Raw genomic sequence first — 27,014 nt, forward strand, 5'->3', positions numbered from 1 at the left:
CATTGATCTGAGTCCCAGTTTCCTTTTCATTGCTATTGGTGTCCTGTGCAATTCCATTCATTTCAATTAGTTTCGCCTTCATATATTTGTCTAATTTGTCGGTATAATCAACCAGTTCTGTGAGGATCCTGATCACCAATGTTTTAAACTGTGTGTCTGTGAGTTTTGCTATTTCTTCGTCGCTTAGATTTATCTCTGGGGCTTTGAGGTCTTCCTGCGACATTTTTGGTCTGTTCTGGCCCTTTAATTTTGATAAGCGGCGCTTTGGACTCCCAGGTCGCTGGGTTGTGACGCTGTATGTGGGGGCGTGGTCAGAGCGGGGAAATGGCGGCCCCGTCTGCTGTTTCTCACAGCTGGGTGCGGAGGAGCAGCGCCTTAGGTGGTTCACCTGGGCCGGGCCACTCAGAGTCGCTGGGTTATGACGCTGTATGTGGAGGTGGGGTCAGAGCAGGGAAATGGCGGCGCCCTCCACTGCCGCTTGCCGTGGGGACCTGCCGGCCAGGTCCAACCGCCCACTCCCTCACCTGTCCACCCGCGTACAAATGCGCCACCTCAGTCAACACGCAGCCCCGCTGCCCCGCTGTCTCCCCCGCGGTCGCTCGCCTGGTTGCTCGCTGGGTCGCTCACTAGGTCCAACCCTGCGCCTGGATTCCGCGTCTGGATTCCGCTCCGGCTGACCGAGTCCTCCTGGGCAATCCCGCTTCATCAGCCGCTGGTTTCCCCCCTTACCGGTCAGGCTGAAGAATTTGTTGTTAACGGACTTCCGAAAAGTTCAATTTTCTGTGTTCTGGCTGTGTTTTCTGTTGCTAATATTTAGTTGTCTCTAAACTTGGTTGTGTGAGAAGGCACGGCACATCCACCTATGCCTCCATCTTGGCGGAAGTCTCTACAAATAAAGTTTCTATGAACGAGTCTTAGTGTGAATACAAATTTCCATTTCTCTGGGGGAATTCACAAGACTACAATGCTAAGACACAGGGTAACCACGTTTGGTTTTATAAGAAACTACCAAACAGTTTCCCAGAGTGGCATACCACTTATTCAACCAGCAATATGTGAGTGATCATTTCTCCCCATCCTTGCTAGCACTTGGCATTGTCATCATTTTGTGTGTGTGGCTTTAATCTGCATTTTTTCAATGGATGATGTTCAACAGCTCTCCATGTTCTTTTGGTCATTTGTATATACTTTTCAGTAACCCGTTTCCTCATGTCTCTGTTGCCAATGCCTAACTGCATTTTTTATTATTATGGTGTCTTGAGAGTTCTTTATGTATTCTAAAAACTTGCTTCTTTGTCTCTTAGTCTATAGTCTGACTTTTTATTCACTTTGCAAGGTCTTTAGCAGACCAAGTTGTTAATTCATTAACTTTTCCTTTATGGAGATTATACTTCTGTGTCAAGTCTTTGGTGTAAGATCCCTGCCAATTTCTATATCCTAAAGCTTTTCTCTAATTTTTTCCCTAAAAGATTCTATAGATTTATATTTAAGCCCACAATCCATTTGAGTCATACAAGGTATAAGGTTTATCTGTATATTTAAATATGTCTTGGTGTTCTTTGTTCCTAGTTTTTAAAGCTACTTTTGAGTAAGCTAGTTAATCATTTCTGTTCCAACTTTTTAAAAATAAAGGGCTGGAAATGGTGATATGGATAGGCTAGACAGTCAAAATGAGGTGAGATGAAGAGCAGACAGTTCTGAGAAGACTGAGGATTCGAGTAAAAAACAAATAAAAACAGGGACCCTGTGTTCAAATAAGAGCTCGGCCCTTACCAGCCCAGTCAGTCACCTTGGAAAAATCTATGAAGAGGCATTCTTTCAACCGCAGAGAGTACACAGAGGTTAGCCTCTAGCCAGGGCTTCTCCTGTCCCATTTCTCCACCTCCAGCCCTAGGTAATCAACTGGACATCATGAGAAATGGCTGCTTTGAGTGTAAAGTTCATTGTTAAATTTTAAAACTGACTATTTAAAATAAGAAAAGAAAGCCATGCTTGCAAACAGAAAAATCACTAAAAGGAAATAAATGGAAGTATTAATAGTTTAATATGGTCCCTTGTAATACCATAAAATCAATACCTATTTCATGTATTTTGACTTTGGGTGGTGAACATACAATACAATGTACAGACGATATGTTATAGAATTATACACCTGAAACCTATTGGTATTAACCAATGACACTTCAATATATTCAATAAATTTTTTTAAAAAGAACTAATAAAAGAGTAACTGGCACTTGGCAATATCCAATATAGTTGCTTATTATGTTTCCAAATTTTCTACAAGTTTACATTTCTTTGTAATAAAAGTATAAAAAAACAAAAGATGAAAGCCCTGGCTGGTATAGCTCAGTGGACTGAGTGCGGGCCTGCGAACCAGAGTATCACAGTTCGATTCCCAGTCAGGGCACATGCCTGGGTTGCAGGCCAGTTCCCAGCAGGGAACGCACAAGAGGCAACCATACACTGATATTTCTCTCCCTCTCTCCTTCCCCTCTAAAGATAAATAAATAAAATGTTTTAAAATAAAAAAAAAAGATGAGTACTTTTACAATTCTGTGCACATCAAACTAACATCTCCCTTCTGCTTTATCTTAAGAGAACAGAAAGCAGGGTTCCAAGACAATTTAGAGGTTAGTAATGTACAGTCTACAAATCAAATCCAGCCATCATTTTTTCCCCATTTTACTATTATACATGACATAAAACTTACCTACTACCTTAACCATTTTAAGTGTACAACTCAGTGGTATTAAATACATTCATAATGTTGTGTAACCATCACAATCCTAAAGCCTTGTATTTCCAGAATTTCTTTCACCTTGGAAAGGTGAAATTCTATACCCAATTCCTTTCCTTCAGCCCTGGACACCCACCATTCTATTTTCTGTCTCTGGTTTTGACTACTCAAACTACTTCATCTGAGTGGAATCATACATCTGTTGTTTTGTGACTGACTTATTTCACTTAGCATACATTTTCAGGGTTCATCTATGTTGTAGCTTATGTCAGAATTTCCTACCTTTTTAAGGCTAAATAGTATTCTATTGTACTTATAAACCACATTTTATTTATCCACATATCTGCTGACGTACATGGGTTGCTTCACTGCTTTGGCTATGGAATAATGCTGCTTGTGAATAATGCTGCTATTAACACGAATGTCCAAATACCTATTTGAGACCCTAACCTGAACTCTTTTGGGTACATATCCAGAATGGATATTTCTGGTTCATGTGCTAATTATATTTTTAATGTTCTTAGGATCTGCCATACCATTTTCCAGTTCCAGTGCACAGGGTTCCAATTTCTCCACATCCTCACCAATACACATTATTTTCTGTTTCTTCTTTTTTTACAGTAGCCATCCTGATGGTGTAAGATATCATCTCATTGTACTTTTGATTTGCATTCCCTAAAGATCACTTTGAGCATCTTTTCATGTGCTTATTGGCCATTTACACGTCTTCTTTGGGGAAATGTCTACTTAAGTCCTTTGTTTATTTAAAAATTTTTTTTGCCCTTTTGTTGTAAATTTTATAAGTTCTCCATGTATTCTGCATATCAATCCCTTATCTAATATAACTTGCAAATATTTTCACCCAGTCTACAGATTGCCTGTTCACTTTGTTGCTGTTTTGTTTTGATGCACAAAGTTGAAACATTTTCATTAAGTCCAATTTATCTAATTTTTCTTTTGTTGACTGTGCCTTTGATATCACAGTTAAGAAATAACTGCCAAATCTAGTGTCATAAAGCTTTTGTCCTACATTTTCTTCTTTTGTCCTACATTTTCTTCTAAGAGTTTTATAGCTTCAGGTCTTATGTTTATATCTCTGATTCACTTTGAGTTAGTATTTGCATATAGTGTTAGGTAAGGGGCCAACTTCATTCTTTTGCATGTGAATATCTAGTTTGCTCAGCACCATTTATAAGATGACTATACTTGCCCATTAAATAGTCTTGGCAGCATTATCAAAAATCAACTGGGTATATGTGAAGGTTCATTTCTAAGCTGTCTATTCTATTCCATTGGTCTATAGGTCTGTCTTCATGCCAGTAGCACCCTATTTTGATTACTGTAGCTCTGTAGAGTAAGTTTTGAAATCAAAAAGTGTGAATCCTTCAGCCTTGATCTTTTTTAATGATATTTTGGCTATTTAAGGTACCCTGAGTTTCTATATAAATTTTAGGATGAATTTTTCTATGTCTGCAAAAGAAATACCGAATATCAATGGATTTTGACAGGGATGGTACTGAATCTATGGATCACTTTAAGTAGTACTGGCATCTTAATAGTATTATTCTTCCAATCCATGAACATGGGATGTGTTTCCATTTATTTATGTTTTCTTTAATTTCTTTCAGCAGTGTTTGTAAATTTCATTGTAGAAGTCTTTCACCTCTTTGGTTAAGTTAATTCCTCAGTATTTCATTCCTTATGATGGTACTGTAAATGGACTTATTTTTCTGATTCATTTCTGGATTGTTCATTTTTAGTATATAGGTATACCTCATTGTATTGTGCTTTGCTTTATTGAATTTTACAGATATTATGTTTTTCATCAACATTAAGGCAAGATGCTCCACCAGCAAAAAGATTACAATTCACTAAAGGCTCAGATAAATGTTAGCACTTTTTAACAATAAAGTTCTTTAAAATTAAGGTATGTACATTACTTTTACTAGACATATGCTATGGCACACTTAACAGATTGCAGGATAGCATACACATAACTTTTATGTGCACTGGGAAACCAAAGAATGTCATGTGACTCACTTTATTGCAATATTGATATTTGCTTTATTGCAATTGTACATGGAAGGCTAAATATACCTCAACTAATTCAGCTTCCATCAGTGAGAAGTCACACCTGTTGCAGTCTTCTCAAGTCACATGTATGCCTGAACACTTTCAGTAACAGAAATTCACTTCTCCCAGGGAACCCTATTGGTTCTGAAATTATTAGCCTTGATTTTAATACTTTTGCTTAAAATAAGTTGACATCTTTAGAGCAAAACTCTTTAAAAAGGTGTGCAATCTTCAATGACCATTTTAATATGTAGACATTTTAAGATAGTAAATCTCTTTAGTTTCTTCTTCCTCTTACCACAGTCTTTTTCTGCACTTTGAACTGTTTTCTTTGCATGCATGTTAGGAGAGAAAAACTATTCTTTTGAATCATCTCCCCTGCCTAAAATATGTTTCTTCAGCACTTAGTTTATCTCTTTTAGTTAAAAAGTACATAGTGATTTTTGTGTACTGATTGTCTCCTGTTAACTTTGCTGAATTCATTTACTAGTTCTAACTTTTTTTTGTAGAAATTTTAGGGTTTTCTATTGGGTTGCCCCCAAAATTCGTTTGGTAGCGCTTAGTTGTCTTTAACTTCATTTGAAACAATTTTGCTAGACTGTATTGTGACAAATGTCGTATCAGCATGCATTAAAAAAAACTATCAAAACTGGTGAATTTTTGTGAAGCCATTTTAAAATTGAAGATGGAAGAAAATAAGCAACATTTTCTGTATATTATGCTTTATTATTTCAAGAAAGGTAAAAATGCAACAGAAACGCAAAAAAGATGTGTGCAATGTAAGGAGAAGGTGCTGTGACTGACCAAACATATCAAAAGTGGTTTGCAAAGTTTCTGGCTGGACAATGCTCCACAGCTGGGCAGACCAGCTGATGTTGACAGCAATCAAACCAAGACACTAATTGAGAATAATATCCAAATCAATAAAGTTATCAGTGAAAATGAAAATTATGTCTTTTATTTTATGGAAAAAACCTAAACAGACTTTTTGGCCAACCCAATACATATAAGGTCACATCATGTGCTAAAAAACAATTTCACTTTTTCCTTTCCAATCTGTAGGCCTTAATTCCTTTTACTTGTTTATCTAGTCTGGCTAGAACTTCTAGTATTAAGTTAAATAAAGTATTAAAAGTATATATCCTAGGGAAAAAATACAATAAAAATAAATTAAAATAAATAAATTTGATCATATAATAATGAGAAAGAATAGTAGGATTCTTAGCCTTATTCCTGATCTTAAAGGAAAAACTTTAGTTTTTTCACCATGGAATGTGTTAGCTGTGGGTTTTTCATATGTGTGTTCTATTATCTTGAGGTAGTTTCCTTTTGTTCCCAGTTTGTTGAGTTTTGTCAAATAGCTTTATTGCAACAATTGAGATGAATATGTGGTCTCTGTCTTTCATTCTATCAATATGGTATTTTACACTGGTGGATTTTCCCATGTTAAAAATTCTTACATTTTATGAATAAATCCCACTTTTTAATGTATTAGTCTCTTAAATCATGTAGAAAACAAAGAGTGGAGTTTCAAACCATTGTTAAAATAATACTAGCTTTTATAATGGCCCAGTCACTTTTACTAAGATCTTTTTAAATTTATTTGTTTTCACTCATTTTTTAATCTCACCCAAGGATATGTTTATTGATTTGAGAGAGGGGGGAAGAAAGAGATATGGAGGGAGAAAGGAAGGGAAGGGGGAGGGGAGAGGACTGGTGGGGGGGAGACACACCAATGTGAGACAGAAATACCAATCAGTTGCCTCCCGTACATGCCCACCCCTACTGGGGATCAAACTCACAGCCTAGGTAGATGCCATGACCTGGAATTGAATCCGCAACGTTTTAGTGTACAGAATGATGCTCTAACCAACTAAGCCACTCAGTCAACAGTACTGAGATCATTGTTTCTTCATATAGCTTCAAGTTGTTCTCTAGGGTAGTTTCACCTTAATCTGTAAGACCCTCTTTAGCATTTTTTGCAGGACAAGTCTAATGGTAGTAAACTTCCTCACCTTTTGTTTATCTGGGAATAGCTCCTTCACTTTTGAAGTACATTTGTGCCAGATACAGAATTCTTGGTGGACAGTTTTTTTTTTCTTCTTTTACAACTTTGACTATATTGGTCCACTGACTTCTCACCTCTAGAGTTTATGATGAGAAGTCTGTTTACAATCTCATTGAGGACTCCTTGGGTATGATAAAATGCTTCCCTCTTGCTACTTTCAAGACTCACTTTGTATTTCAAAAGTTTGGTGTTTATACTGTGTATTAAATGACCTCTTAGACCAACCTACCTTCTAAGTACACCAATTAGGAATTTACATCTCTTCTCTAAGACAATCCTGTTAACTCTTAGGCAGCAGAGAAACAGAAAGTGTAAAAGCTTTGGAATCAAACTTACTTAATGAACTACCTAGCTGAGATTCCAACAAGTGCTCACAAAAAATGGTAGTTCTGGCTGTTATTGCCTTCTAGTCATGGTTTCCTATCAATGAACACTCAGAAAAGAATATTTACGTCCACTGTTTCTTTATCAAAGTTAGAACACAAAATTATAAACTCTTATAAGCTTTATTTTTTAAAAGATTTTATTTATTTATTTAGAGAGAAGGGAATGGAAGGAGAAAGAAAGGGAGAGAAACATCAATGTGTGGCTGCCCCCAATGTGTCCCCCACTGGGGACCTGGCCTGCAACCCAGGCATGTGCCCCAAATGGACACCGAGCCAACAATCCCTTAGTTCGCAGGTCCATGCACAATCTACTGAGCCACAGCAGCCAGGTCAAATTCTTATAAGCTTTAAAAGAGCACACTGAAATCTGCATGGGCTCTCAACTCATGAACATTGTAGAGCTTGCCTTCCAATGTCTCAAAATTCTAGCATTTTGGCAGAATAATGAAACAAAAAATACAGAGCTAGACTCTTCCTCAGGCTTATCTTCATTTGTTTATAAGAAGAGTTAGATAATAAAACAGATTAGTGTTTATAAATGATGAAATATCTTTTAAAATTCAATCTTACAATATTTCAGTGGAACAGGTTAAAAAGAACCAGGCATTCTGACTAGTTAGCACTGAAATATGATTTGAGGACTCCCTGTGGTGATGAGTCTTAATGCATGTTTCTTCTATTGATATGTTGGGGTCTTCTGTGTTCATCTCAGGAACTACTTGTCTTTATATACTCTATACTCTAAATCTTAGCAGCCTTGCCAAGCAGAAAAGATAATGAATACAGTACCTAGAACAAAAAAACGTGGGCTCACAAGACTCCTACTATGTCTAGTCATAACCTACTATTACCAGTGCTAACCCAGGGAATGTGTTTGAGAACTGCACATGTACTGTCTGTAGAAAGAGCTTGGAAACACAACAGGCTAGGTATTTAATGGAGGTTAGATTCTTCCTCAAGCAACTGAATACTGAACAAATTATTTAACTTCAATGGGTACCATTTTCTTGTCTTTAAAAAACAAATCATCCCTGGCCAGTGTGATTTGGTTAGTTGGAGCCTTGTCCTGTAACCAAAAAAGGGTGCGGGTTCGATTCCTAGTCAGAACATGTGTCTAGGTTGTGAGTTTGTTCCCCAACCAGATGCTTGCAATCCCCGGTCCTGGTGCGTATGGGAGGCGGCCAATCCATGCTTTTCTTTTGCATCATGTTTTTCTCCCTTCCTCTCTTTCTAAAAGCAATAAAAAATGCCCTCAGGTGAAAACAAAAAAAATTAAAAAAAAATCAAATCCAATCTTTGTAGCAAATTTTAAAATGAGTTTTGGCAATTTTTATTGACTTATCAGATAATTTTTAGGGCTAAAAAATTACTATGAGCCAAGCCACATGAACATTACATAACTTTCAGGATCTTGGTGGGAAGGGTCTTAGGCAAAATTCTCATTTTAAATGAAAATTAACGAGAATAATTTTAAATAATGCAAACCAAGTCTATTGCTTAGACTCTTTCCCTCCTTTTTTTAATTTGGAGAAACCTGATATATATTCTGCCACAGAAAGGCTATATGTATATACTCTGTTTTAATCACATTAAAAATAATCAGGTGTTAAGAAATAGTTAAACCTATGGGAAAATTTTTGTCAGAAAGAATGACATTAGGTCAAAATCAAAAGTATTCCTAGGAAATATCCTTCAACATTAAAATGAACAATTTTTATAAATATATTCAAAAGGGTCTTATATTCTGCTACCTGGGGATATATAATACACTATCTATAGCACCTCAAAATTAGACATTCTGCAGGAATCTCACTGAGGTTTCACTGTAGCTGAAGTAACCAATTGGTAACACCTGCCCTCAACATTTTCCAAGTTCAAATTACCTTTGCCATAGAGCTATGAGGTCTCAACCAAACTCCTGTCCAAGCATTTCAACAGACCCAGAGTATAAGCAAATCACATCCCAGTCCACAAGCTCTTCCACAAAGTCCAGAAGTTCCAAAATGATCAACTTGCAATCTAGATGTCTAGTTCCTAAAGGGCATCGATACTTCCTCAATCGATAATTTTTGGGGAAATTCCCAGAAATTCAGCCCTGATTTGTCTGCCATCCAAATCCTGCAAACAACCAACTAAAGGGAGATATTTAAAACAGTCATCCCTGTTAAGTTCTCCAAGTTCTCATCTTGTGACAGATTAAAGAACTAGGAAAGGACTAAGATCATTTTCTAGTAAGAAGGCATTACAAAACTAGGGATCGTTATATTATCTTCACTCTTTATTCACTTTTAAAATATAAAAAGCCATACAAATACCTTCTGCAAGTACAATACAGCCACTGCCTACTGTGTTTCTCAACATCTTTAATGTAAAGGGACAAATGATGTACTTATTTAAAACTTTTAGAATCAGTAAAAATGTCATCTAGAACACTTACTTGCTTCATTGTCAGAGAAAAAAATCCTTAAAACCCATCACTTTTTTATCTTGATCTCTTTGTGTGCTTAGTGTCTGAAATCTAAATTTATGCTAAAATTCAAATAGAAATCTTTTTTCCAGGCCTCTAGCAGAATCATTTCTCTATAGCTTTAATCTAACTTTAATTTTTACTTTCCTGCCTTTATCATAAACTACTAGAAATATCTTTCCAGCATTATTTATGTCATATATTTAATTATAAATAAGTAAACAAATACATCATAGGTAACATCATGTAAGACAGAGACTAATAATCACATCTACCATGAAAAGACCAGAATGCTAATGCCAGTCCCACTACCACAAAGTCATGGAATTTTGGGTAACTTATAAAATTCTGGGCAACTTCATAATTTAATTATAAAATGAACAAAAAATTATTGGTTTTGCTGCCAAATAACATGGTACTTGAAAACAACTGGTATCATTACAAAGGGGTAAGACTATTAGACAAGCATAGAATATGATTAAAGTTTGGGGAAGAAAAAACACCCAGCCACAAAAATCAGAGGATTAGTTAAGATGGCTTTTAGTGCCCTGGTTGGTGTGGCTCAGTGGATTTAGTGCTGGCCCATGAACCAAAGGGCCACTCGTTCAATTTTCAATCAGGGCACATGCCTGGGTTTCGGGCCAGATCCCCAGTAGGGGGCACACAAGAGGCAACGACACATGGATGTTTCTCTCCCTTTCTCCTCTCTCTAAAAGTAAATAAGGAACACACCAAGGCACATCATTAGCTAATTACATTAGCCAAGATTAAAATGAAGGAGAGAATTCTAGAAGCAGCAAGAGATAAGGGGACAGTCACCTACAAAGGAGTTCCCATCAGACTGTCAGCTGATTTCTCAAAAGAGACCTTACAGGCAAGAAGGGGCTGGAAAGAAGTATTCTAAGTCATGAAATCCAAAGACCTACATCCAAGATTGCTCTATCCAGCAAAGCAATGGAAGGGCAGATAAAGTGCTTCTCAGATAAGGTCAAGTTAAAGAAGTTCATCATCACCAAATCCTTATTATATGAAATGTTAAAGGGACTTACCTAAGAAAAAGAAGATAAAAAAGAGGAACAGTGAAAGGACAGCAAACTCACAGTTATTAACAACCACACCTAAAACAAAAGCAAACTAAGAGGACAGCTAGATCAGGAGCAGAACCATAGAGATGAAGATCACATGGAGGGTTAGCAACAGGGGAGTGGGAGAAGGAGAAGCGGGGAGAAGGTACAGAAAATAAGTAGCATAGATGGTAGGTAGAAAATAGATGGAGGGAGGGCAAGAATAGTATGGGCAATATAGAATCTAAAGAACTTGAGACATGTGGTCATAAACTAAAGGGGGGAATGATGGGAGAGGGGGTGTGCAGGGTGGAGGGGAATGAAGGGGGAATAGAACTGTAATGGCATAATCAATAAAATATATTAAAAAAAAGCAGTGTTGTCTACTAGATATAATGTAGGTTACATAATAATAGCCATATTTAAAAAAATTAAAAAGATGGCTTTTACTGTTCCTTTTCAGCTCTGAAACTTTAAACTGATTTTTAGCTGGGAAGACTAAAATAGGCTTAATGGTGATACCTGAGCTAGGTATGAAAGGAAGGACAGGATTTTATCAGGTTACACTTTCTAATTTTATGTAATGTATATTTAAAGATGGGCAGACAATGGGAAGTGGAAGGATGATATAGTTGTAAATTTATAGAACTTACACTCTTTAGAGAAGTTCTTGTCCAGATAAATATTTTAAGGACCAACATTTGAATTCGGTGTTTTACTCACTGGCTCCATCTTTGCAGAGCTCACCAGATTCCACTGATCCTGATCTGACTCATCCCTCCCCCACCCCTCCCCTCCCCATTACTCATGATAATATTTCATTTAAAAGATAATTCATGGAGCTAAGGAGATGTTTATTATTACCAATGATTCTACTGACCTTTCTGCACATAAAACTCATAAAATATATTTCACAGAAGCTACATATTTAAAAGAAAAATAATAATCAGATTTTAAAACTTGACACTGAGATGATTCTTCAATTTAAAATAAAATTACCTGTAGTAGCCCTCCATCGTCAAATCGCAGTACTTCTATTATGCTCTCCGACTGAATAAATGCTGTGAAGGAAATAAAACATACTATCACTTAAAGAAACATAAATTTGATTTAAATAAACCTGTTTACCTTAAAGTTAATTGCTATAATTTTATATTTTAAAAATATACTGCTCGATGGAAAATATGACCAATACTTCTGGATTTTAGCAACAATAAAATATTTTTAAAAATAAAACAATACAACTCAATTAGAAACTGGTTTTAAACAACTACAGGCTGTATAAACCACTTGCAAAATACGCATTCCTACTATATTGCCAGAGAACACAAAACAGTCTTACTCAACTAGATGCAGCAGATTATTTTCATTGACAGGTTATTGGAAATATAGTAAATATATAACAAAGATCACTACATGATTGTATTTCCCCCCAAAATGATAAGCTGACAATATTGTCAGCTCCAGGTGGTAGGGATGATACGACCTGGAGTCAACAGTCAAGAGACATGTAAGGAGAGTGGACAAGGAAAATGGCAAAAGAGGATTATTCTGTTCCAGGAAACTGAAAACAATGCAAAGGCAAGATACGAAGCTAACACACTTTTACCACACAATCCAGCAGTTGTGCTCCTAGGTAATCACCCAACTGACCTGAAAACATGTCCACATAAAAATCTGCATACAATTCCTGATAGCAGCCTTATTCATAATCACCATAACTGAACACAATCAAGATGTTCTTCAAGAGGTGACTGGAGAGACAAACTATGGTACACCCATACAACAGACTACTATTTGGTGATAAAAAGTAAAAGAAAATACATACTATAGGGTTCCAAATATAAGACATTTCTGAAAAAGTCAATACTATAGCGATGGTAAATACATCAGTAGTTGCTAGGGGTTTGGGGAGAGAAAGTCAAGGTTGAACAAGTGAACCACAGCAAATTTTCCAGGGCAGTGAAACTGTTCTGCATGATAATGTAATGTATATACATGACACTACTCATCTGCTGTAACAGAACTCTACAGAACAAACAGTGAATCTAATGTATGCAATTAAAAAAATCATTCAGAAGGTCAGGGGATCCCATGATGGAATGCAAAAGGTGACAAAACAATTTAAGTATATTACAAATGTATGAAACCAACTAATTGAAAGGGGATAGAATAGGGAAAAGTGCTGGTATAAGTAATTTGGAAATTACTGGAATCTGTAAAACTACAGGCAAAGAAACTACATAAGCACTGTACTGTAGGTGATAAAGTAATTTTCCACAGGTGTGTGGGTTAATAATTCTGATGCTGATACCTGTATACTGGAATTGAACAATTAAGTGTGTGGATGATGGATAGTGGCAGCTGGATTTCTCACTGTTGGAGTAAGAGTTTTCACAAAAGCAAGGATGGAGGCTAGAGTTATTTACTTGGTAATGGCAACATCAGTACGAACTCATGTTTAGCTTAAAACAGATACAGATGGTCACATACAGAAATGTATGGATGTGTATATACACAGGTTAGTATGCATACATATATTTTGTTGCTCTGTCAGTTGAAAGGGCCTAGAAACAATTATATCCCAGTAGCAAAGAGCACACTTATCACTCAGGTCTTGGTTTCTAATACCATCCTCCAAAAAGGGAACTAGGGCTTTTTGGAGAGGTGGCTGAATCTAGGGCTAAGGCAGTAACATACACAAGATGAAACTGGAACATCTCATGGTGCCAGAAAGTGAGAAAATGGTAAAAACAAAAAACCTGCAATGATGGGAATATGTCAAAGGGACATGAGTAATAAACAGAGTGTTCCCAAATGGCCAAAGCTGCAAGTTGAGCAGTAAAATAAAGTAGTAGTAGATTATAACCCAAAGTATAAAATAAATATCCATGAATCCACAGTGATATAAATAAATGACTGAATAAATAAATGGAGAGAAAGAGACAAAACTCCTAGGCAGAAGAATTCTAAAATTTACTTTTAGAAATACTTCTGTCAAGATCGTAGAGTAACTCCCAATTCCTTAAGCCTGGGATACACAGTGACTTCCTTTCAGAGAAAACAGTATAGAATGGAGGGAAAGAGTAAATTCACAATGAAGAAACCTGACACTTCCGCCAAGATGGAGGCATAGGTGGATGTGCCGTGCCTTCTCACACAACCAAGTTTAGAGACAACTAAATATTAGCAACAGAAAACACAGCCAGAACATGGAAAATTGAACTTTTCGGAAGTCCGTTAACAACAAATTCTTTAGCCTGACCGGTAAGGGGCGAAACCAGCGGCTGATGAAGCGGGGTTGCACAGGAGGTTTCGGTCAGTCGAACTCAGGCGCGGAATCCAGGCACAGGGTTGGACCTAGTGAGCGACCGAGCGGGGGAGACGGGGGGGGGAGGAGACAGCGGGGGAGCAGTGCTGCGTGTTGACTGTGGTCGCGCATTTGTGCGTGGGCAGACAGGCCAGGGAGTGGGCAGTTGGACCGGGACCCAGTGGGTTCCCGCAGCAAGCGGCAGCAAGGGCGCCGCCATTTCCCTGCTCTGACCCCACCTCCACATACAGCGTCATAACCCAGCGACTCTGAGTGGCCCGGCCCAGGTGAACCACCTAAGGTGCTGATCCTCACCCAGCTGTGAGAAACAGCAGAGGGGGTCGCCATTTCCTCGCTCTGACCACGCCCCCACACACAGCGTCACAACTCAGCGACCTGGGGGTCCAAGGCGCCGCTTCTCACACTTAAAGGGCGCGAACAGACCAAAAATGTTGCAAGAAGTTCTCAAAGCCCCAGAACCCATAGATCTAAGCGATGAAGAAATAGCAAAACTCTCAGACGCATAGTTTAAAACACTGGTCATTAGGATCCTCACAGAACTGGTTGATTATACCGACAAATTAGACAAATATATGAAGGCGAAACTAATTGAAATGAATGGAATTGCACAGGACACCAATAGCAATGAAAAGGAAACTGGGACTCAGATCAAGGGAGTGGACCAGAAGAAAGCAAATAATGGCCAAACAGAAAAGAGTCAAGAAGCAAGAATTCAAAGAAATGAGGAGAGTCTTAGGAACCTCCAGGACATCTTTAAATGCTCCAACATCCGAATTATAGGGGTACCAGAAGGGGGAAAGGCACAGCCACCAGTGGAAAAATTATTTGAACAAATAATAAAGGAGAATTTCCCCAAACTGGCTAAGGAAATAGACTTCCAGGAAATCCAGGAAGCTCAGAGAGTACCAAAGAAGTTGGACCCAAGAAGGAACACACCAAGGCACATCATAATTACATTAGCCAAAATTAAAATGAAGGAGAGAATCCTAGAAGCAGCAAGAGATAAGGGGACAGTCACCTACAAAGGAGTCCCCATGAGACTGTCAGCAGATTTCTCAAAAGAGACCTTACAGGCAAGAAGGGGCTGGAAGGAAGTATTCCAAGTCATGAAATCCAAAGACCTACAACCAAGATTGCTCTATCCAGCAAAACTTTCATTTAGAATGGAAGGGCAGATAAAGTGCTTCTTAGATAAGATCAAATTGAAGGAGTTCATCATCACCAAGCCCTTATTATATGAAATGTTAAAGGGACTTATCTAAGAAAAAGAAGTTAAAGAAACATGAACATTGAAAGGACAACAAACTCACAGTTATTAACAACCACACCTAAAACAAAAGCAAACTAAAAGGACAGCTAGATCAGGAGTGGAAACATAGAAATGAAGATCTCAAGGAGGGTTAGCAACAGGGGAGTGGGAGGAGGAGAAGGGGGGAGAAGGTACAGAAAATAAGTAGCATAGACAGTAGATAGAAAATAGAAGGGGGGCAAGAATAGCATGGGAAATATAGAATCTAAAGGACTTGAGACACATGGTCATAAACTAAAGGGGGGGTAATGGTGGGGATGGGGGGTAGGGTGGAGGGGAATGAAGGGGGTAATAGAACAACTGTAACAGCATAATCAATAAAAAAAAATAAAAAATAAAAAAAAAACATTAAAAAAAAAAGAAACCTGACAAACGTCACCTCAGATGATGAGGGTCAACGTCCACAATGAAAAGTCATGTTGATAGTATGTACCCTTGACATGATGTAAAATGAAAATGGTACTTTTATCTCTGTGATCTTACTCCCAAAATCACTTAGCTCCTGTCATCTGGAGAAAAACATCAGAAAAATTTCACTGAGGTACATTCTACAAAGTACCTAACCAGTATAAAAACTGTCAAGGTCATAAAAAACAAGAACAGTCTTGAGAAACCGTCAGAGACCAGAGGAGCCTCAGGGAACACTGGGCTATCTTGTATGGAATCCTGGAAAAGAAAAAATCAGGTAAAAGCAAAGGGAATCTAAATAAAATATGGGTTTCATTTAATAAGTATTAATATGGGTATATTAATTATTTTAAAAGTACCATATTAATGGAAGATGTTAATAATAGAGAAAACTGGAAGGAGTATGTAGGAACTCTGTACTATTTTTGAAATGTTTATATAAAACTAAGATTGTTCTAAAATAAAGTTAATTGTTAAGCAGGACAATGATATTTCACTTGGCTTAATACTGTGTTCACTGACCCCTCTTCATTAGTTTTTGGGCATTCAGAGAAGTTTGTTGCCTAATCCCGTGTACCTAGAATGATATACCAGCTAATAAGCTGGTAAGAGGCAACCATGTAAGAGGCAACCACACATTGATGTTTCTCTTATTCTTTCTCCCTCCCTTCCCCTCTAAAAAAAAAAAAATAAGTAAATAGCCCTGGCTGGTGTAGCTCAGTGGATTGAGTGCAGGCCTGCAAACCAAACAACCATGGTTCGATTCCCAGTCAGGGCACATGCTTGGGTTGTAGGCCAGTTGCCAGCATGGGATGCACAAAAGGCAACCATATGTTGGTATTTCTCTCCCTCTCTCCTTTCCTTCCCCTCTAAAAATAAATAAATAAAATCTTTAAAAAATAAATAAAATCTTTTAAAACAAAAAAGAATCTCAATGTGTCATCTTTTTAATGACTCACTTTCAGAACAGAAGTTCATAAGTTTATTTCCCATTTCCCTACTTTATTTGATAAAGAACAGCATTTATAAAATAATAATAAAAAACCCTTCCCTTCAAAGAAAAATTTTCTTTATTATAATTAGCTCTTTCCCCCTTCTGGGTAGAGATTTCTTTTTCTGAATATTGTAACTGATGACCAAATAAAACCTGTTTTCATTCATCTTTTACAGTAATTCACGAAAATAATAAATGCTGTAAATAACCTATGAGAAATAGATGTCATATGGGTGTGTGTGTGAGACATCAGGATCCTATGACTACATACAAAAAATGAATAAATATATATTTGAGGCATAGATATAAACAATGAAGCAGCCACTCTGGAAAACTCAAAAAGTTAAATATAGAGATACTATACACATATATATGAACTGAAAACATGTGCAAACAAAACCTCATAAAAATGTTTATAGCAACATATTCACAGCTGACAAAAAGGAGAAAAACCTAAATGCCTGCTAACTGATGAAAAGATAACTATGTGAATCCATGTAATAAAATATTTCTCAGCCACAAAAAGGATGCTACAACATAGATGAACCTTGAAAACAGTGCAAAGTGAAAGAAGCCAGTCACAAAAGGCCACAGATTTTATTATTCTATTTACAGAAAATGTCCGGAATAGGAAAATCCACAGAAATGGATGTTTAATGAACTTTCGGTTGCTACTGGCTGAAAAGAAATGGAGTGTGACTGTTAACGTGTATGAGGTTTCTTTTTGGGGAGATGCAAAAATTTTGAAATTAGAAGGTGGTGATGGGTGTGCAAATAATGAGCCTACACTAAAATACCATGCAACTGTATATTTTAAAAAGGTGAATTTATGCTTTGGGAATTATATCTCAAATTTTTTTAATAAAAAAATATATAGTGCATGTTTTTTTCTATTTTCTAAATTTTTTCTTAAAAGACTGCCTGAATGACATGTAAAATACTTTGTAAGAACAAAACAAAATGTAACTCTACTCCAGAGGAGCTGTGAGCTTACAGTTCTTTCATTTATTAGTGTGCATGTATGTTTGGGTAGGAAGAACCAACGGAAAATGATAAAGCAAATGGGGCAAACTGTCAACAATAAATGAATCTGGGTAAAGACATGTTTTTTATTCTATTTTGAGTCTTAGGAATTTTCTGAAAGTTTGAAAATATTTCAAATAAAAAGTTTTCAAGACAGAAAATAATCTTGTGACTTATAAAATGACTAAGGACACTCTTTTACTACAGCCTCTGTCCAGCTGTAGTAAACCTCCTTACTTAATTATGTTATGTTGAAAGTACTGGTTACAGAGGTGTTTGGTATCCTTACTGCTGCCACAGATTAACTGTGAGAAGAATAAACTGCCAAGTGTCTGTGACTACAGTGGTATTATAGCTATCTAAGATGTCAGTGAAAATGATATGCCAACTCAGCTACTGGGTGGATATTTTATCCTGTGTGTTTTCAACATGTAATTATATGTTATAAGACAGTGTGTATATATAATATCTGTGTTGCATATTTGTATATAATATATAACATCACATTCTAAATATTAGGTAATCATCCATACTTTATCAAAATTTTATTTCACATGCTCAAAGAAGTGCCTAATATATTGGAAATCAAAGAGAAAATTAAATCTAAAATAGAAGAAAAATAATGAAGACTATAAATCAATAAAATAGACAACAGAAAATAGAGAACAATCAAATAAATCAAAAGTTTTTTTTCCTTAAGAAGAGTAATAAATTGATAAACTCCTAGTCATACTAGTCAGTAAAGAAAGGTCACAGAAAACTTAAGAAATAGGAGGCAACTTTGTTAATATAGTCAACATTCAGATTATGAGGTGAACAATTATGTCAAAGACTCAAAATGCCAAAGATCAGTCAAGAAAAAAATAGTTAACTTGAACAGCCTTATATGTATTAAAAGAAATTATTTTAAAGTTAAAAAATATCACACAGCAAACTCTAGGCCCAGATAAATTAAATGATAAATTTCTCCAAATAGTTAAAGAAAAATATGCCAATCCAGTACAAATTCTCCCAGAATACAGAAAAGAAAAAAACTTCCTGACTCATTTATGAAGCCAGCACTACTCTGCTACCAAAACCAAAGACATTAAAAGAAAAGAGTGACAGAACAGTATCATTATTATAGATGCAAATTTTCTTTAAAAAATTTATTTATTTTTAGAGAGGGGGGAAGGAAGAGAGAAATAGAGGGAGAGAAACATCAGTGTGTGACTGTCTCTCGTGAGCCCCCTACTGGGGACCTGGCCCACAACCCAGGCACGTGCCCTGACTGGGAATCGAACTGGTGACTCTTTGGTTCACAGGCACTCAATGCACTGAGCCACACCAGCCAGAACTAAATGCAAATTTTATTAAAATTTCAGCAAATATAATCCATTAATATATAAAAAGGGTAAATATATCATAACCACATGGGGTTTATCCAGGAGTGTAGTATTGGTTTCACATTTTAAAAAAATGTAATCTAACCTAACAAAAAACAAATAATCATCTCAAAAGATGCAGGAAAACCATTTGATAAAATTCATGATCCTTCCATGATAAAAAGATCTTGGCAAAGTAGGAACAAAAGGAACTTCTCTAAGTTGGTAAGAGCCATGTGTATATAAAAGACATAGCCAACACCCTAGCCACTATGACTTGATTAGAGTGTCATCATATAAACTGAAATGTTGTGGGTTCGATTCCCTGTGACGGCACATGCCTAGGTTGTGGGTTAGGTTCCTGGTCGGGGTGTATATGAGAGGCAGACAATCGATGTTTCTCTCCCTCCCTTCCCCTCTCTCCAAAATCAATAAGCATGTCCTCAGGTGAAGATTAAAAAAATTTTTTTAAAAAAGACACAGTTAACAACAGAATGGTGAAAGACAAAATATTTTTGCTCTAACAGCAGAAGAAGCTAAGGATGTTCCCTATTACTACTCCTATTTGTTATCATATTGAAAGTATTAGCCAATGCAACAAGGCAAGAAAAAGAAATAAAAGCATATATAGGAAAACAGAAAATAAAACTGTCTTTACACACAGATATCATTATTTTCCATGTAGAAAATCCTACACAATTCTACCAGAATAAAAGGAAGATTAGCAAAGTGGTAGGATACAAGGGCAATGTACAAAAATCAACTGTGCCCTGGCTGGTGTGGCTCAGTGGATTGAGCGTGGGCCTGCGAACCAAAGATCAAGTTCAATTCCCAGTCAGGTCACATGCCTGGGTTGCAGGCCAGTTCCCAGCAGGGGACACATGAGAGGCAACCATACATTGATGTTTCTCTCCCTCTCTCCTTCCCTTCCCCTCTAAAAATAAATAAATTAAAATCTTTTTAAAAAATCAACTGAATTTCTAATACTAGTAAGAAACAACTGGAAACTAAAATTGAAAACTACTTATAATAGCAACAAAATATATATATTATACCAAGTGGTATATTTGACAAAACAATGCTGGGAGAACTTAAATAGAAACATACTGTGTTTTTAAAGTTTTTTTTTTTAAACCTAAATCATATGCTAACAAGAACAACAAAAACCCTCAGTATTGTTAAGATATCAGTTATCCCCAAACTAATCTAGATATTCAATCAATCCTAATAAAAATATCAGCAGGCTTTTTTATAGACATTGACAAGATTATTCTAAAATGTACATAAAAAAGCAAAAACCCCAAAATATTAAGAACAATTTTGAAAAAAAGAAGACTTAACATTAAGACTTAAAATAAAGCCACAGTAATCAAGGTAGTGTAATACTGACACAGAGGCAATAAATAGACCAAAATAAAGACTCTAGAAATAGACCCTCACATATATGATCAATGGACTTTGACAAAGGTGCCAAGGCAGTTCAATAAGGGGAAAATATTTTCAATAAAAAATGATGGTACAATTAGAAAGTCAAATGGGAGAGGAAAAAAAGAAGCTTGACACCTCAACACTTAAAAAAATCAATATGAAATGAATGACAGAACTTAATTTAAGAGCTAAAACTCCAAAACTTCTAGGTATCGGAATAGGAGCAAATGTTAAATAGGATATATATTTATATATATAAATTAGATCTTTTAAAAAAAATTTCTACTCTACAAAAGACACTGCTACAGAAGTAAAAAGTACTAGCCACAGACTGAAAACTACCATGTTTTTTCAGACTATAAGATACACCTTTTTTTTTTAAACCACATTTTTGGCTTCAAAATTTTCCCTGTTTTCCTCCTCTAAAACCTAGGTGCGTCTGGGGCCCGCGCCATAAGACACACCTAGGTTTTAGAGGAGGAAAACAGGGACAAAAGTCTTGAAGCAAAAAATGTGGTTTAAAAAAAAAGTGCGTCTTACAGTCCAAAAAATACAGTATTTGCAAAACATTTATCTGATAAAGGATTTGCATCCAAGATATGTGAAGAACTCTTGCAACCAAGTAAAAAACAATACTTTTTAAATGCACAAAAGATATGACTAAACATTTAAGCAAAGACAATATGAATGGCACAGAAACAACAGTACACAAAAAGATGCTCAAGTCATTAAGTAAATAAAATTAGAAACACAATGAGACACCAATACATACCCACTGAAATGCCTAAAATTTAAAACTCTTACTATACCGAGTGTTGGTAAGGATGTGGAGAGACTTGAACTTGAACACACTGATGGTAATATAAAACAAAGCAACTACTTTAGAAAACAGGTTAGCAGTTACTGAAAATTAAACATACACCCATTAGATCCAGAATTCCACTCCTATGTATGCACCCAAGAGAAAGTGAAACGTGTGCAAAGATTTGTACAGAGGGTTATACCCAGCTTTATTTATAAAACAGCTCAAAAAAGGAACCACCCCAAATTTCCACTGATGAATGAATGGATAAACAAATGGTGGTACACACAACTGACTACTACTCAGCATTAAAGAGAAACAAACTACAGTAGCATGCAACATTATGGATGAACTTCAAAATAATTATGCTGCATAAAAGAAGGCAGATGTAAGAGTTCATACTATATTCTTCTGTTTATATAAAGCATTGAAGTATGCAAACTAATCTTTAGGGATAGAGAGCATAAGAACAGTTGCCTGGGGTTGTGGGAGGGAGATTAAAAGGTAATAAAGAAACTCTAGTATTTAGCCCTGGCTGGTGTGGCTCAGTGGTTGAGTGCCAGCCTGCAAATCAAAAGGTCATCAGTTTGATTCCCAGTCTAGGGTGCATGCCTGGGTTGCAGGCCAGGTCCCTAGTAGGGGGCATGTGAGGGGCAACCACACATTGATGTTTCCCTCTCTCTTCCTCCCCCACCCTCTCTAAAAAAATAATTAAAATCTTTTTGAAAAAAGTCTTTAAAAAACCCTCTAAAAATCCTCTAGTCTTTACTGTGGTTATAGTTCCATAGGTGTATACGTGAGTCAAAACTCAAATTATACACTTTAAATGTGTACAGTTTATCGTATGTTAATTATATCTCAATAAACTCTGCTTTAAAAAGTTAGTATTCTTTTCCATACTCTACACACGGCTTGTTTCTTTGGTTATTTTTGAGGTATTTGAAATCACTACCTCACATTAACAATATGAAGGCTTTTCTCCAAAGCTGGGCCATCTTCCATGTCTTATTCCTTACATACCTAACAGGCACATTATGCTGAAATATTCCCCCTCACACATACATAACTATGCCATGTGATTATGATGGCTATCAATTTCATTAAGCTAAAGATGTCTTTCTTATAGAAGAGCCAACATTTTAGCACAAGACAGAGAGACACACAAATACCTGTCAAACCAGTATTTAACCACTTAATGCAGTGAATGGGAAAAGGGATTTCTCAATGAAAATATCTGGCAAAACTTTATTCTCTGTATTTTCATCTGGATGATAGTTACACAAGCACAGCAAAGGGGTTAGTTACCTTGATCAACAGAGGGGTTATGGGCACTGACCCTCACCAGTCAAAAACACAAACATAATGTTTGACTCTCCAAAAAACTTAATTACTAATAGCCTACTGTTGACAGGAAGCCTTACTGATAGCACAGTGTATTAACACATATTTTGTATGTTATATGTATTATGTACTGTATTCTTACAATAAAAAAAATTAAGACGACCATAAGAGAAAATACAGTTATAGTATTTATTGAAAAAAATTCCTCATATAAGTGGACTCATACAGTTCAAACTCATGTTCAAGGGTCAACAGCATATACATAAGGAAATGTTTAAAAAGCTATTAAAGATGTGTGTGTGCTACTGAATGTTATGCTTCAACAACAAAAATACTACTACTAAGGTTGGTGTATAGTACTTCATTTCAAGGACTTCCCTACCTTCTCCTGACTTCTCACCCAAATAATTGTTTTCAGACTTCTTCCCCCAGACATGTCTCTGTGGCTCTGTGTCTCTATGGCTTTCCCCCATCTCTCTTCAGTATACATATTATGATCCTCATGCCCCTAAACATCCTTCTCCCCCTCCAACCCCACCACATTTCAGCAAAGAGCATCAGGGAAGGATCTTTTACAGGATCTTCTCCATCAGATGGGAACAGACTGGAAAGGCAGTTAATCTCAGCAGCCTAGGGGAAACACTGTTTATACGATTTTTTCAAAAAGTTAAGGGTACCTCACAAATCAGAGTAGAATGAAGTTCAGAGCCAGAACTAGGACATGAGTCTGATTCTTAGTGTCCAGTATACATCTACATCCTGTTTATAAGGCTCAAGAATCCAATCTAGTTTTTTTTTCCACCATGGAATTAAAAAAATACTGCTCAGCTGTCAATGTGTAATCTAAGATGATAAAATTTTTGCCAATAAACATCAGAGAGGAGAATTAGATCCAGTTAGTTTTGTTTTGTTTTGAGACACAAATACCCTTATAAAAGCCCAAATTTGCAATATAAGGAGTACAGTGAGGTTGGATGCAGCCAACAAACCAAGATGAATCCATTTCCTAGAGAGCACATACACTATAGTTTTAGGACTTATCAGAGTCACACATTTTAAAGTTACAGCAACTGAACAAGAACTGAACTTAAAACTCTGACAAACCACCAATTCAACTGATGGTGGAGACTATTAAATTAAGCACCACTGGAAATATTTTAAACTGCAAAATTCCCTTTGATTAGGTGAAATCAATGATCTAAAGTGGTTAGGAAAACTTGACCTTATCAGGTTTAGTGTGTAGGTTCTGATCTACTTTTGTGGTCTGAGGTTTTGTAACAAGCCTCTGTGATGCTATACTGTCTGCTTCGGTCTTCTAGCTCCACTGGGGCTTCCTCTAGCTGTCTTCTGGTACCACTTGAAAGGCTGAAAGGCACTTCCTTAGACCACATGGTATGACTGAGTGGAGGAATGCCAGACCTGTGGGTGGACAGAACCCTTGACAGTACTCTGGCCACCACCCCCCTCCCCCATTGGTGAGCTTCCCCTCTACCTCTGCTGGGGCTGCTGCTGTGAGCAGAATAGGCCCTTCAACACCACTGGTTAAATGCCTGACTGCTGAGTTCCTGTTGGGCTTCCCCCTTTCTGGTCTTTTGGCCAGAAAGACCAGGTTTTTCTCTGTTTATTGGTTTATGCCTATTGGTGATTCCAAGTTGGAGGCCCCTCCAGTTCAGAATGCATGGGACATACAAAGAAAATACATGGAATCCACCACAGTGTAATTTTTTACGACTTGAAGTCCTAACTGGTCCACCTTCTTTCCATCTTTCAGAATCTTGTAATGACTGTCTGTTAAATTGCTTCCAAAGTGTTTAGTTGTATTCGGAGGAAAGGAGTGGGGGAAAAAGTAAGCTTAAGCCATCTTGTCACACTAAACCTAAAAAAGTAAATGCTTGATAAAATAAAAGATTTAAATTGACACAGAGTCTCCTAACATAATAGATGTGTCCAAATATTGAACACCATAGATTATCACTCACCTTACCAGAAACACAATCAATCACAATTCAGTTGAATGAGTAAGAAAGGACAATCAAATGAAGCCAAAACCAAGATGAACAAAGTTTGGAACTGACAAAGATCTTAAAGCTGCCACCATCATGTTGTTTCAATAAGTAGTTATGAATTCACTTTAGAAAAACAACACATACAAAACCACAGCAAAGAAACAGAAGTTATAAAGAAAGAACAAATGGTACTTACAGAATTGAATATTAAAGAACTAAAAATGAAATCCCATATGAATGAAAACACCCCAAATTTGAGGAACGATATAAACTTACATAGCAGCCCTGGCCAGGTAGCTCAGTTGGCTGAAGTGTCATATACCAAAAAGGTTGTAGGTTCAGTCCCCATCAGGGCACATATCAAGGATGTGGATTCAATCCCCAGTCAGAACACGTAAGGAAGGCAACTGATGGATGTTTCTCTGTTTCTCTCTCTCTCTGTCTCCCTCACACCCTTCCTCCCCATTCCTCTCTCTAAAATCAATAAACATATCTTCATGTGAGGATTAAAAAAACCTTACAGAACAAATCCTGGGCAGAATAAACCCAAAGAGTCAAGACACATCACAATTAAAATTTCTAAAGACAAACAAACTTAAAAGCAGTTTAAGAGGAATGACACTAGACACTAATTCCATTCATACCAATTCCAATGACAGTGGATTACTCATCTAACTCAGGCATGCCTGAAGGAAGTGGCACATTTCTTAAGTGCTGACATAACAAAACATTGTCAATTGTGATTCTACATATAATAAAATCATCTTTCAGGAAAGGAGGAAAAATAAAAATATTAGATGAAACAAAACTAAAAACTTTGTAACTCCTATGCCTGCCCCTAAAGAATGGCTAAAGGAAGCTCCCCTCAAAGAAAAGAACTTCATAAAAGAATAAAAACAGGGATGAAAAATAAGGGTAAACACAATAGACTATCCTTCCTCATAAGTTTATTAAATCATACTTATGACTGAAACAAAGTTATAATGACATCTGTGTGTTTGATGTATGGAGAGAAAATACATCAGAAAATTGTATTTTAAAATGTGGGAAGGAAGGAATTGAATCTTAATTGAACTCAAGATTTTAATGCTGCAGTCAAAGTGGTAAAACACTGGTTATCAGTAGGCTGTGATAAGTTATATGTTTAGTGTGATACGCAAACCAACCTCTAAGAAAAATACACAAAAGCAATATACTCAAAGACAATATAAATATAATGGAATCCTTTAGAAAAAAATTCCTTCCAAAAAGAAAATCAAAACAAACTCAAAGTAAGTAGAAGGAAATAGTAAAAATAGGAGCAGAAATCAATGAAACTGAAAACAGAAAAATAACAAAAATGAAAGCAAAAGCTCGTTCTTTGAAAAAAAATCAGCAAAACTGACTAGTCTCTAGCAAGATTAATACACAAAAAAGAAAACAAAATCTCCAATACCAGGAATGAAACAGGAGGCAACATTATAGCTATTACATGACTAGTAAGAGAATACCTTAACAACTTTGTGATCACAAGTTCAAAAAATGGACTAATTCACCAAATCCCCCAAATATCAAAGCTCAATCAAGATGAAACAAATCGGGTGATGCTGGGAAGATGGCAACAAAGTAGGACGGAGCTGATGCTAGCTCCTGTACTCATGGGTGAAAATCCTGGCAGATCTATAGAGAAACAGCACAATAAACCATCGCTTACTCACCATTTATGAAATTAAAAGACCAGAGATTGTGACCTACGCTGAAACACCAGACAGCGGCAGAGTCAGCTACTGGAGCTGAGACATTCTCGGACCCTGTGCCGCTGCCATAGCGATGGGACTGGACCCTGGGGAGTGAGGTACGGAAGCCGGGACACTCCAAACCCCTGTGACAGACCTGGGCGGCAGAGGAGCCAGCTACGGGAGCCTGGACATTCTCAGCCACTGTGCCGCTCCCATAGAGACAGGTCTGGATGCTGGGGAGTCAGGTACCGGAGCCGAGACATTCTAAGCCTCTGTGCCACTGCCACCGAGACAGGACTGGATGCTGGGGAGTCGGGTACGGAAGCTGGGACACCCAAACCCGTGACGGCCCTGGGCGGCAGAGGAGCCAGCTACAGGAGGCGGGACATTCTTGGCCCCTGTGCCGCTGCCGTAGTAACGGGCCTGGGCACTTGAGGAGGCGGCTACTAGAGCCGGGACATTCAGCAGTGGTAGGCGACCAATGCAGGGACC

The 27,014-nt window shown here is 37.0% G+C and overlaps 1 protein-coding gene across 2 annotated transcripts in view; it reads right to left on the reverse strand.

Annotated features, from left to right (window-relative positions):
- The window catches only part of TMEM131 (transmembrane protein 131), a 236,664-nt gene that overhangs the window by 169,969 nt on the left and 39,681 nt on the right, over positions 1–27,014 (reverse strand). For both annotated transcript variants that reach the window (XM_037154320.2, XM_037154319.2), the window contains exon 2: positions 11,798–11,859. In XM_037154320.2, the coding sequence (XP_037010215.2) occupies positions 11,798–11,859 (62 nt within the window). The remainder of the gene's footprint in view (positions 1–11,797; positions 11,860–27,014) is intronic.

The sequence above is a fragment of the Artibeus jamaicensis genome, unplaced genomic scaffold (genome assembly GCF_021234435.1).
Source record: "Artibeus jamaicensis isolate MK-2021 breed Jamaican fruit bat unplaced genomic scaffold, CSHL_Jam_final contig_384, whole genome shotgun sequence".
Classification (NCBI taxonomy): Eukaryota; Metazoa; Chordata; class Mammalia; order Chiroptera; family Phyllostomidae; genus Artibeus; species Artibeus jamaicensis.